The 14470-nt window shown below is 46.4% G+C and overlaps 1 protein-coding gene across 1 annotated transcript in view; it reads right to left on the minus strand.

Annotated features, from left to right (window-relative positions):
- The window catches only part of rims2a (regulating synaptic membrane exocytosis 2a), a gene marked incomplete at both ends in the record, with an annotated part of 176053 nt that overhangs the window by 67169 nt on the left and 94414 nt on the right, over window positions 1-14470 (minus strand). Inside the window, 4 exons of the mRNA XM_083632129.1 lie at window positions 719-1489; window positions 3252-3284; window positions 3876-3982; window positions 6809-6997. Of these exons, the coding sequence (XP_083488255.1) occupies window positions 719-1489; window positions 3252-3284; window positions 3876-3982; window positions 6809-6997 (1100 nt within the window). The remainder of the gene's footprint in view (window positions 1-718; window positions 1490-3251; window positions 3285-3875; window positions 3983-6808; window positions 6998-14470) is intronic.

Below are 14470 nucleotides of genomic sequence, written 5' to 3' on the forward strand. Positions count from 1 at the left end.
ATGAGCCCATAAATGCTATTTTCACATAAAATACTTGGAATTTGTGGTTAATTATGCTACGCAATTCATAAGAAATGTCATGGGGCAAATAATGTACCCGTTTCATATGCCAATCAGGCTGCAGAAAGTCACTCTGAACACACTGATCACAGACGAATTAAAATGTTAGGAAAAAAGAGCATTTCACAAAGCTTAATTGAAAATCTACTCAGCCATTCAGCACTACTGCTATGAGCATGTTGAGTAACGGAACCATAGAGTCAAAGGACAGACGCATGCCACATAAACAGATGGGAAAGTAGGAAGTGGAACCGGTGGGGAACTCCAGTTTCTGCCAACAAAGCCTGGCCACTCATTCAAGCCTGTGCATGAATGTACTGTACATTAACAGATAAGTGTGACTCTTGCCCCGCCCCCCCAAAAATAAAATAAAAAATAAAATAAAAATGAATACGTTCCCAGGAATTATTTGGCTATTTATGAACGGTTTCTCTAAAACAATGAGTCTTTATGCAGAATGACATGTTGCATAAAGACGAAGGAGGGAAAAACCATATTGCAGGTCAGGGTTCCTAGAGATAGGGTTCAAAGGCTGCATGTGTAGTGACACAGACACACCTGGCAGATTGTTGTGCGGTTCAAGAGGTGAAGAGTCACTTGTTCCCTCTAAGGAGTCGATGCAACAGATAACACACAGGACAATTAGATATGTACAAACAGGAGGCGTGGCTGAACCTCAGCTCCTCCCCTGTTCCCTCTAAGGAGGCGTGGCTGAACTTCAGCTCCTCCCCTGTTCCCTCTAAGGAGTCGATGCCCATAAACAGATAACACACAGAACGATTAGATATGTGCCAACAGGAGGCGTGGTGGAACTTCAGCTCCTCCCCTGTTCCCTCTAAGGAGGCGTGGCTGAACTTCAGCTCCTCCCCTGTTCCCTCTAAGGAGTCGATGCCCATAAACAGATAACACACAGAACGATTAGATATGTGCCAACAGGAGGCGTGGTGGAACTTCAGCTCCTCCCCTGTTCCCTCTAAGGAGGCGTGGCTGAACTTCAGCTCCTCCCCTGTTCCCTCTAAGGAGTCGATGCCCATAAACAGATAACACACAGAACGATTAGATATGTGCCAACAGGAGGCGTGGTGGAACTTCAGCTCCTCCCCTGTTCCCTCTAAGGAGGCGTGGCTGAACTTCAGCTCCTCCCCTGTTCCCTCTAAGGAGTCGATGCCCATAAACAGATAACACACAGAACGATTAGATATGTGCCAACAGGAGGCGTGGTGGAACTTCAGCTCCTCCCCTGTTCCCTCTAAGGAGGCGTGGCTGAACTTCAGCTCCTCCCCTGTTCCCTCTAAGGAGTCGATGCCCATAAACAGATAACACACAGAACGATTAGATATGTGCCAACAGGAGGCGTGGTGGAACTTCAGCTCCTCCCCTGTTCCCTCTAAGGAGGCGTGGCTGAACTTCAGCTCCTCCCCTGTTCCCTCTAAGGAGTCGATGCCCATAAACAGATAACACACAGAACGATATGCCAACAGGAGGCGTGGCTGAACTTCAAAGCACAGCGGCGAGACACTAAAGCAGCAGGATCTATCAATATTCCAGCTTCTCTCTGAAGTCAGCGAGGGGCAATAATATGGATCCTAAGTCCATAAAGGGGCTAAAACACACACACACACACACACACACACACGCACACGCACACGCACACACACAAACAGTTGCATTACATAAACTGAGTGCCATACGGCTCAGTGGGAGCCTCAGCACAAGGTCAGATCAATACCTCCCCCCACTGCCCACACACTGCCACTGCCTCGAAAGGTAGAGTCAGAGAGAGAGAGAGACACACACACACACACACACACACACACACACACACACACACTCACACACACACACACACACACACACACACACATACACACGTAAACAGCCTCACAAAGAAAGACAAAAGAAAGAAGGCGACCAAAAGACGCGACAGAGGTCGAGACAGGGAAAAGGCTTAAAGGGTGATAGAAAAATGGCACAGATACAGAAAAACGGTGGGAGCGATGGCAGAGAGTGAGTAACAGAGAGTGAGTAACAGAGAGAGAGAGGGAGAGAGAGAGAGAGAGAGAGAGACAGAGAGACAGAGAGAGAGAGAGAGAGAGAGAGAGAGAGACTGGCTGGCTGGTGGCTGTACAGAAGACTGGGAAAGCCCTCATGGTCTCTGACAATGATGAAAGAGTTCTGGGAGTGCTTTGACAAGTTCTCCAGCAATGCCTGGGCTTTTTCCTACCTCTCTCTCTCTCTCTCTCTCTCTCTCTCTCTCTCTCTCTATCCTCCTCACTCTCTCTCTCTCTACCACTCTCTCTCTCTCCCAGCTGCTCCCATCCAATCACTGCAAAGCTAATCAAATCGTTTCTTTCGTTCACAGCATCCACCCCAAAGAAAGGCAAGTGGAACACTCGTGCCTTTCATCACGGTTCTTCTCGCAGTAGGTGACACACTTTACTACAACTCAGAACATGTTTGTGTGAGCTGTGTCTGAGCTGAGACAAAAACACCACTTGATGACTTCAAATGTGACTTCACGGTGGTGAAGATGTGGCAAGTTCAAACTGCTGTGCCTTAGTCTCTCAAGCCAGTCCATCTCTTCCACAATCTTTGAATGTACCATAGATTCAAATTTGGCCAGAGGAAGTTGTCATCTTCCAAAGAAAAAAACGCTTCAGTTTGATGGTATTCAACCAATCATGACACATGTAAACAAAACCGAGGCAGGTGATTGGAGAAATGAGTTGATGTGCCGCCTTGGGTGGATGTCCCGCCTTAACATCAATTTTGACCAACTTTCCCCTCCAGGAAGTGTCAGGTAGGTAGGCGAGAGCATTTGCAAATTGCGGGAGACAACACGTCTGTTTTAAGAGACTAGAGACTAGTTGTGGCTACACACATTATAAAAAGAAATCAGTCCAGGACAAATAAAAAAACATCACACAGAAACAGGAATGCTACACTTGAACACAACAATCAAGAGTAGAATCCGGTCAGGTCTACAGTAACTACAACACAGGACTTCTGTAACTGTACGTGACATATAGGTCAGTTGCAACAGAGGGAGGGTTCAAGGAGCCCAGTATAAACTTAAACCTCAATGAACCCAGCTACCCGCCATTGCAGACAGGTTTAGCCCATCAGAATAAGGTGCAGGTCCACCAGCACTCCCAACCTGAGAGACTAAAACCACACATTCAGGTACAGACCTTCAGAAGGCTCTGTTCCTTCGTCTCCATCTTCTGAGAGAGAAATGGAGAAAGGAACCGAGTAGAGATGTTACAGATGGAAATGAAAAGTGAATGAAAAGACAGATAAAATATATTATAATATTACATAGCAAGGTTACAATATAATGTAAGCCTTTCCCAGGAATCACCTGGCCACACTGATATAGGAAAACCAAGGAAACACATGCCAAAAAAAAGATAGATAAATAAATAAATAAATAAATGAATAAATGAATGAATGAATAAATAAATAAATAAATAAATAAATAAATAAATAAATAAATAAATAAATAAATAAATAAATACAATGGTATGAACTATATTGAAAGATACCATCAACCAGTAACATTTTCCTTTCCCAGGGAAATGGCAAGTGAGAGTGAATAACAGCAGCTGCTGTAAAACCAGAAATCCTTCCTCAGCCCACATCAGTTAGGGCGCCAAATAAAGAGTAGATCATTTTAAGAACGAGAGATGTTTCGTAGACAATCTTGTTTCAAGACAATGAAATAAGGCCCTCACTCAATATCCTGTACATGTCTTGAAGTCACTCCAAAGACAGTAAAGCCCACATTGCAAAGAGAAAAGAACCAGCTGACTTACTTCTGTCCTTTCCTGTGGGTGGGAGCTGTGGAAGTTGCCGACCTCGTCTGCTGGACATAGGGGTACCGGCGGGGCTGGTTTGGACGGATCCGCTACGGGGGTGTGCCCTGTAGGACATAGAGCAGTGGACACCGGAGTGAGACTACGGGGGTGTGCCCTGTAGGACATAGAGCAGTGGACACCGGAGTGAGACTACGGGGGGGTGCCCTGTAGGACATAGAGCAGTGGACACCGGAGTGAGACATTTGGAGCAGAGGTGATCCTGGATGCAGGGCCCGGCCACGTTGCACCCACATCCCAGAGTGTGACAAAACAAAAGGAATTGTAAAATAATTTAACAAAATAATTAACTATCAGTAAAACAAGACAAAAGGAGAAGATAAAAAGTAAATAAATAGGGGTGACTACTAAAAGGAAAGGGGGAAACATCTACTTATCTAGGATCAGAGGATGGGGGATGGGGGATTCATACTGTATAGTATATATGGCACACACTGCAGGATTCAGACTGTATAGTATATATGGCAGTTCACACACTGCAGGATTCAGACTGTATAGTATATATGGCAGTTCACATATATACTGTATAGTATATATGGCAGTTCACATATATACTGTATAGTATATATGGCAGTTCACATATATATTGTATAGTATATATGGCAGTTCACATATATACTGTATAGTATATATGGCAGTTCACATATATACAGGATTCATACTGTATAGTATATATGGCAGTTCACACATTGCAGGATTCAGACTGTATAATATATATGGCAGTTCACATATATACTGTATAGTATATATGGCAGTTCACATATATATTGTATAGTATATATGGCAGTTCACATATATACTGTATAGTATATATGGCAGTTCACATATATACAGGATTCATACTGTATAGTATATATGGCAGTTCATACATTGCAGGATTCAGACTGTATAATATATATGGCAGTTCACATATATACTGTATAGTATATATGGCAGTTCACATATATACAGGATTCATACTGTGTGTATAGTATATATGGCAGTTCACACATTGCAGGATTCAGATTGTTTAGCTGCTAAATTGTCAAATACCGCTGTCTGCTCGCTACCCAGGCACTTATGTATGTACTTAACCTAACTAACTTAACCTAACTAACTATCCGGTGTGCACAGCATTGTCAAACTAAACTCCGGCTGACACCCCAAAAACCTACAATCCACTACAGAAAAATGTATATTGTTTGTTTATTAACTGGCCCCTGGCCTTCTATCATTACACGAAAGTGGCCCCCGGGCAAAGCAAGTTGAGTATCCCTGCTGTATAGTATATGGCAGTTCACATATATACTGGTTTCGATGTCAGTCACTGTAATGTTTAACAAGAGATGCTGTCCTGAGTTAGGATCAGTAGAGGTACTTGTACTAGTGCACAACTGAGAGATCAACATACTTGTTTTAAAGATTTTGATATGCAAAATCTACTGTGTGACACCACAAATGCATCGATACAGTGACAAAAGTGGGTACATCAAGGTATCATACAAAATGTGTTTTTGTAGCATTTGCGTGACAGCAGCTCTCTGAGTGAACACTCTTACACATACCTGCATCTGCACACATTCAGGCATGAGCTAAAGTGTTGGCAGTAGCTTGACATGGTTTCACCTAATCCAAATGGTTTTGCATGAAGGTAGCAGAATCCTAATAATGTGAAACCTTGCAATGTGACATACAGTATATCTCCAAATATGTAAATCATGCAAAATGAGCAATGAGATTTGGCACATGACATGGGAGTGAAGGGGCGCATCAACTGTAGTGCACTGATCTGCAATAAAAGATGCCAGGTGTGAATCGCATGTACGGTCGAGCCATCAAGCTGCAAGGAGAAAGGAGTTCAATGCAGAGACAGCAGAGCAGTGTGACCTGCATTCAGACAGTCCCCAAAAGGCTTGAACTCAAAACAAAAGACACAGAATGCCATCACGGGATAAACGGCATCAGGTGATGTTAGTATTGAAATGAAAATAAAAGTATAAATGTGGGCCCATCACTGCTATACTCACGCAAGCGTATGAGCAGTGTGTTCCAAAGCAAAGCAAGTCAGCGCTGTATCTACAGTGTCAGGTGTTTTGTGCCTGCCTGCCACATGGGTAAATACAATACAGCACTGCTGCTTTTGGGGGAAAAACATAAAAGTGGTGAGGTTGGGTGGGTAGTTGTGAGGGGTGGGGAGGTGCAGGGGAGGTACAGCAGGGTGGAGGGGTGGTAGGTGGCAGTGAGGTGCTTTTTCGGGGTCATTCTGTGGATTAGTGAGGCGTGGGGTGGGTGGGAACTCATGGGGCGAGTTCTGTGCGGCAGGTTAAAGTTTCAGCTACATAGGCATCTTACTGGCTGAGTTAGACATCAATGGGCGGAGTCAAATAATCCATTTTTCACATAGCTATCTGGCAAACTTGAATTGGCTAAGAAGGAACTCCAATGGCAATGACTTATTTTGTTTCTACTCATTCATGATCATGGCATTCATAATCTTGGAAAGTTAACCTAGATAGCTGTAGGCTAAGGCTAGTATGGCTTGAATTAACTTGTAAGGTCAGCAAGCTCACTAGCTAACCAAGATAACTTAGCATGTCTAGGTAGCATTTTTTTTATTTCGTTTTTATTTGTTTGTTTATTTATTTATTTTTTCAGGTTAGAAGACTCCATAATATTGGCAACTTCCTTGTCCTTTCTTACCTCTTGTCTTTTTCACTGGGCTTCAGTCTAACATTACTTTGTGGTTCTTTGAATGTATCGTTTTTTTACTCCGCTCATTTAGGTTGAACTTAACCAATAAGATCACTTCTGACTCCACAGAAACATTTGGATAACTAAAACTCCAGTCCGCCTCGGCGCTGAACTAGCTTTTGCGTCTCTGATCTGGGTCACACCTCGTCAAGGCGGGTGAGGGAGGCGCTGACCTCCCAGATGGCAGAGACGGCATGGAGGACCTCATAAGCGTCGAGTCGTGGGGGCGTTCGGTGGAGCGCGAGCGGGACGTGGGGTGCTCTATAGTGGGCCGCTGGTCTGCAGAGCGGGACCTGCTGTGATACTCGTGTCTATCCATGGCTCCGTGGTTCCTATGGAGGTGAGTGAGAGATAGGCAGGCACTCAGTGGGACCCCACAGGGCAGGGACAGTATGCTGGCAGGGTGGAGAGAGTAAAGCTGCCGCAACCTCGCAGCTCCTCCAAGCTGCATGAGTCAAAGTGAACCAAGACAATGAAATCATTCAGCTCGCCTTGGAGAACTTCAATGTTAGAAAGACAGCATGTTTCGACTAGAATAGCCTTTGTCAGGTTACAGGAATGCATAGTTGACAATACATTGATTCCATTACATCCAAAATGGTCTATGGGACCTGAGGTGGCCATTTTGGATATCATAGAATTATATTCAGTGTTGACTACACATATAAATACTAGAGAAACTATTATTTTCTGAGAGTAGCTGAATGATGGATTTGAATGTGGAGAGTATGGACAGAGGGTTAGGTAGGCCCTGCATGGCACTGTCCTGTATATGGAGCCACTGGCAGAGCAGTGGAGTACTTGGGGTGTCTCACTGGCAGGGACCATGTGTGTGTGATCCCTCTGTGGGTGATGGGTGAGTGCTCATTTGAATGTGCTCTGTTTGAGGTAGACTAACTGTATACTACTGAAGAGACATGTGAAAGGAAAGTCATCTATGTGTATCTTTACAATGCATCTGAAGTATTAGACCTGTTATTTCGTGAAAAGATGACCTGTCATTATGAAAGAGTAATTAAATCAGTAGATTTAAAATAAATGTTATATTTTTGGCACAGGTGAGGATGAGGAAGATCTTGTCGTCCTGGAGAGCTGGTGGAAAAAGCAGGTGAGGTTTCACAAGTAGATAAATTCATTGATATTGTACAGAGGTATTGCATAAAAATAATGTTACAGGAAAAAAATGCATTTCCACCAATCGCACACTACATATCAGAATATATCAGAATATTGAAATTAGCCTGCTTAATACTAATATATATTCCAAGGTTCTATTAAGGTTCTATGTGTAACTGTGACACATATAATAGGGGTTTAGATGTGACAATCATGCATAATGTTAAGTAAATTGTGTAAATTAAATTCTTTATCGGTTTAAATTAATAAATATTACATAATCCCTGCAAATGGCTATAAATGTCTGATTCTCAAAATAAATACTATTTCATCAACCCATTATACGAATTATATCCCAAAACACAGAAGACATGTTAGTGTCTGTACGGTACAATAATCTGACAGCTGCTTCTACTAGGGCTACCAGACACCAAAAGATTAATTAAAGCTGCATTCAGCAATGTTTTTGTGTTCAAATAAGTGTGAAATGGCTCTATATTCGGACAGCAATCACTGAAATAAGAGTGTTTGGTCAGTAACTTGGAACCCCCAACCCCCCACTGTCCTCTATCTCTCTCCTGTAGTCCTGCAGGCAGGGCGGACGTATCTCTGCAAGCGTAACTCGGACTCACGGATGGCGGCATTGGATTTGGGCAGAGCCGTATAATAGAACAGTTCCGACATCTCCATTCACTCCAATGGACCAGTTTTTTTCCAGGAAGTAGAAAGTGGAACTCTTGAGTAAAAAAAGCAGCACTGTCGAGTTGCATCAAAATAGACAGTGTTGTACTTTGAAAGGGTTTTTCATCCCTTGAAATGAATCAAATTGTACATTATCAGTTTTATTTTAACATGCAAAAGTAGCGCGAGACCCATTCCTGGCTGTTCATTGGCTAATGATTCTTGCATTTTGGTCCTCCGCTGACGCCACTCTCTCTCTAGAGGACACTAGATTTGGGGTGAAAAATTTTGGCCTCAAACTATCCAATCAGAGAAAAGTTGCCAATTTCTTGGAAACGGAAGGTCAGATCGCGATCCCTGCAAAGGACTATATGATGTATTTTTTCACCCCGAATCCAATGCCGTCATCCGTGAGTCTCTATGAGTTACGCTTGCAGAGATACGTCCGCCCTGCCTGCAGCACTACAGGAGAGAGATAGAGGACAGGAGATACGTCCGCCCTGCCTGCAGAACTACAGGAGAGAGATAGAGGACAGGAGATACGTCCGCCCTGCCTGCAGGACTACAGGAGAGAGATAGAGGACAGTGGGGGGTTGGGGGTTTCAAGTCACTGACCAAACACACTATTTCAGTGATTGCTGTCAGAATATAGAGCCATTTAACACTTATTTGAACACAAAAACATCGCTGAATGCAGCTTTAAGTAACTAATTTGTTGACAAACTCACAGAATGTTATAAATTTGACTGGAGTAGGTCAATCTTGTCACAATCTAGTAGTGTCTGCAAGCCATTTGCAGTGTGAAGGATTGTCCAGTAGAGGAGATGCTCCTTTGTATCCCGTAGCAAAACAGTGGCTCATCAGTCAGTGACCTTAAGTAGCCTCAATCTTTTTTCTTGTCTTTTTTTACGATCATTCACGGTGATGATGATCATCATAATCATTAGTGCTCCCATCATAAGGTCGTTATGGACAGGGATTTATTGGTAATGTGAAGGTAATGTCTGTTATGAATCAAACAACTCCTTAGGTGTGGTTTGATGGATACAGAGATACAGCTACCATATATATCTCTTTTGCAAGGCTCATTGGAATATCACTGTTCACTGTAATCTCATGGGATTTAAAGTGAGGCCAAAATATGAGTTTCTTTGTGCTTGGAATAGCTGTTTTGTTGCCTATACTCTGCAGGTTATACCCCACTCAAGGTCAACTCCAGGGAGATGCACTTAAACAACACAACCATGAAAAATATGTTGTCAGTTCTCGGGGAAATCAGCTAAACTAACTAAGAGACTAATGCTCTCTGTTTTCTCTCTGTTCCACAGCTCTGTCTCCTTTTCCTCTGTCCAGGTGCCATGTTTTCTTTCCTCTGCCCTACTTTCTCTTCTATTCTCTCGGTTGCTTGCTTCTACTCCATCTGAATGCAGATGGAAACAAACCGTTTCAAACAGTCACTGTTTGAAAAGAGAAGGGGAATCTATTTGATCCCTTAGCTCGATTGCCACGTGGAGACACCAGCCACTTTCTTTTCTCTGCCAGCTCAGACAAAAAGAGAGTGTGAGAGAGAGACAGAGACAGAGACAGAGACGGAGATGGAGACGGCGAGCTCTTGTTAATGGCTATCTAGACGAGCCAGGCTGGGCCTGAGGGAAACTTTGTGACACTTTCATAAAGTCAGTCAGCCTTCTCGGGCTGAGTTCTGACGACTCATCACTTTTTCACTCCTGGAGAGGAGAAGAATGGCACCAATGCGTCATGTGATTTCTGACTGAGAGCCAGGTGGCAGCAGGCAGAAGTCATTTGCAGACTTTCTCTGGAGGGGGCAATGCCAGCTCTCTTTTCATTGGCTCGCCAGGACACTGGCGAGGGTCCTGGGGATGGATGGGTGTTAGATGGGTGCTTGGCCTGGCCTAGCAGCCCGGTCTGACCAGATGCAACAACAGTAAGCGAAAAGGCAAACACAGAATTGACAGGGTTACTGTGCAGCCCGGAGTAATGCATCATGCCACTGTATGGGTGAGCAATAAGCAGTCACTCATACATATAAAAAGTGACAACACTAATAATCGCACACACGACTGATCAACATACCGTTGAGGTAGGGTACATGGGGACATACATAGGGACATCAACAGAAACATCCGCAGGCCAGCACTATACTGTACAACTAGTGTACTTACAGCAACACAAAGCACTCCAGGCCTCGGTGCTCAGCATACAGACACAAAGCACTCCAGGCCTCAGTGCTCAGCATACAGACACAAAGCACTCCAGGCCTCAGTGCTCAGCATACAGACACAAAGCACTCCAGGCCTCAGTGCTCAGCATACAGACACAAAGCACTCCAGGCCTCAGTGCTCAGCATACAGACACAAAGCACTCCAGGCCTCAGTGCTCAGCATACAGACACAAAGCACTCTAGGCCTCAGTGCTCAGCATACAGACACAAAGCACTCCAGGCCTCAGTGCTCAGCATACAGACACAAAGCACTCCAGGCCTCAGTGCTCAGCATACAGACACAAAGCACTCCAGGCCTCAGTGCTCAGCATACAGACACAAAGCACTCCAGGCCTCAGTGCTCAGCATACAGACACAAATCACTCTAGGCCTCAGTGCTCAGCATACAGACACAAATCACTCTAGGCCTCAGTGCTCAGCATACAGACACAAATCACTCTAGGCCTCAGTGCTCAGCATACAGACACAAAGCACTCTAGGCCTCAGTGCTCAGCATACAGACACAAAGCACTCCAGGCCTCAGTGCTCAGCATACAGACACAATGCACTCCAGGCCTCAGTGCTCAGCATACAGACACAATGCACTCCAGGCCTCAGTGCTCAGCATACAGACACAAAGCACTCCAGGCCTCAGTGCTCAGCATACAGACACAAATCACTCTAGGCCTCAGTGCTCAGCATACAGACACAAATCACTCTAGGCCTCAGTGCTCAGCATACAGACACAAAGCACTCCAGGCCTCGGTGCTCAGCATACAGACACAAATCACTCTAGGCCTCAGTGCTCAGCATACAGACACAAATCACTCTAGGCCTCAGTGCTCAGCATACAGACACAAAGCACTCCAGGCCTCGGTGCTCAGCATACAGACACAAAGCACTCCAGGCCTCAGTGCTCAGCATACAGACACAAAGCACTCCAGGCCTCAGTGCTCAGCATACAGACACAAAGCACTCCAGGCCTCGGTGCTCAGCATACAGACACAAAGCACTCCAGGCCTCAGTGCTCAGCATACAGACACAAAGCACTCCAGGCCTCAGTGCTCAGCATACAGACACAAAGCACTCCAGGCCTCGGTGCTCAGCATACAGACACAAAGCACTCCAGGCCTCGGTGCTCAGCATACAGACACAAAGCACTCCAGGCCTCGGTGCTCGGCATACAGACACAATGCACTCCAGGCCTCAGTGCTCAGCATACAGACACAAAGCACTCCAGGCCTCGGTGCTCAGCATACAGACACAAAGCACTCCAGGCCTCGGTGCTCAGCATACAGACACAAAGCACTCCAGGCCTCGGTGCTCAGCATACAGACACAAAGCACTCCAGGCCTCAGTGCTCAGCATACAGACACAAAGCACTCCAGGCCTCGGTGCTCAGCATACAGACACAAAGCACTCCAGGCCTCAGTGCTCAGCATACAGACACAAAGCACTCCAGGCCTCGGTGCTCAGCATACAGACACAAAGCACTCTAGGCCTCGGTGCTCAGCATACAGACACAAAGCACTCCAGGCCTCGGTGCTCAGCATACAGACACAAAGCACTCCAGGCCTCAGTGCTCAGCATACAGACACAAAGCACTCCAGGCCTCGGTGCTCAGCATACAGACACAATGCACTCCAGGCCTCAGTGCTCAGCATACAGACACAAAGCACTCCAGGCCTCGGTGCTCAGCATACAGACACAAAGCACTCCAGGCCTCAGTGCTCAGCATACAGACACAAAGCACTCCAGGCCTCAGTGCTCAGCATACAGACACAAAGCACTCCAGGCCTCAGTGCTCAGCATACAGACACAAAGCACTCCAGGCCTCGGTGCTTAGCATACAGACACAAAGCACTCCAGGCCTCAGTGCTCAGCATACAGACACAAAGCACTCCAGGCCTTGGTGCTCAGCATACAGACACAATGCACTCCAGGCCTCAGTGCTCAGCATACAGACACAAAGCACTCCAGGCCTCAGTGCTCAGCATACAGACACAAAGCACTCCAGGCCTCAGTGCTCAGCATACAGACACAAAGCACTCCAGACCTCGGTGCTCAGCATACAGACACAAAGCACTCCAGGCCTCGGTGCTCAGCATACAGACACAAAGCACTCCAGGCCTCGGTGCTCAGCATACAGACACAAAGCACTCCAGGCCTCAGTGCTCAGCATACAGACACAAAGCACTCCAGGCCTCAGTGCTCAGCATACAGACACAAAGCACTCCAGGCCTCGGTGCTCAGCATACAGACACAAAGCACTCCAGGCCTCAGTGCTCAGCATACAGACACAAAGCACTCCAGGCCTCAGTGCTCAGCATACAGACACAAAGCACTCCAGGCCTCGGTGCTCAGCATACAGACACAAAGCACTCCAGGCCTCGGTGCTCAGCATACAGACACAAAGCACTCCAGGCCTCGGTGCTCAGCATACAGACACAAAGCACTCCAGGCCTCGGTGCTCGGCATACAGACACAATGCACTCCAGGCCTCAGTGCTCAGCATACAGACACAAAGCACTCCAGGCCTCGGTGCTCAGCATACAGACACAAAGCACTCCAGGCCTCGGTGCTCAGCATACAGACACAAAGCACTCCAGGCCTCGGTGCTCAGCATACAGACACAAAGCACTCCAGGCCTCAGTGCTCAGCATACAGACACAAAGCACTCCAGGCCTCGGTGCTCAGCATACAGACACAAAGCACTCCAGGCCTCAGTGCTCAGCATACAGACACAAAGCACTCCAGGCCTCGGTGCTCAGCATACAGACACAAAGCACTCTAGGCCTCGGTGCTCAGCATACAGACACAAAGCACTCCAGGCCTCGGTGCTCAGCATACAGACACAAAGCACTCCAGGCCTCAGTGCTCAGCATACAGACACAAAGCACTCCAGGCCTCGGTGCTCAGCATACAGACACAATGCACTCCAGGCCTCAGTGCTCAGCATACAGACACAAAGCACTCCAGGCCTCGGTGCTCAGCATACAGACACAAAGCACTCCAGGCCTCAGTGCTCAGCATACAGACACAAAGCACTCCAGGCCTCAGTGCTCAGCATACAGACACAAAGCACTCCAGGCCTCAGTGCTCAGCATACAGACACAAAGCACTCCAGGCCTCGGTGCTTAGCATACAGACACAAAGCACTCCAGGCCTCAGTGCTCAGCATACAGACACAAAGCACTCCAGGCCTCGGTGCTCAGCATACAGACACAATGCACTCCAGGCCTCAGTGCTCAGCATACAGACACAAAGCACTCCAGGCCTCAGTGCTCAGCATACAGACACAAAGCACTCCAGGCCTCGGTGCTCAGCATACAGACACAAAGCACTCCAGGCCTCAGTGCTCAGCATACAGACACAAAGCACTCCAGACCTCTGTGCTCAGCATACAGACACAAAGCACTCCAGGCCTCGGTGCTCAGCATACAGAAGCAGCTGTGTATCATCACAACTTCTCTAGAGCTCTGATGACTCCTTTACAAAAAGCGATATCGGACAGGATATCATTTTCCGTCATCACATTTCACGACCACGGATAAATAAAAGACGGACGAGGGACAACTTGAGGAGACCACAAGATGGCGGATGCACAGATATAGCGGTACTGCATGTCAATACCTCTCAAAGTCATAGTCGGAGGAATAGGCGCCCTCAGAATAAGCGCGGGACATCCTAGTGGAACGCAGTAACCTGACTGCTTCCTCTCGGCAGATGGGGGACACACGGTGGTTGCGGCTGGCGGAAAAATATCACAACTGGTCAGCATTATTAT

Source organism: Poromitra crassiceps (genome assembly GCF_964638095.1).
Source record: "Poromitra crassiceps genome assembly, chromosome: 1".
NCBI lineage: Eukaryota > Metazoa > Chordata > Actinopteri > Beryciformes > Melamphaidae > Poromitra > Poromitra crassiceps.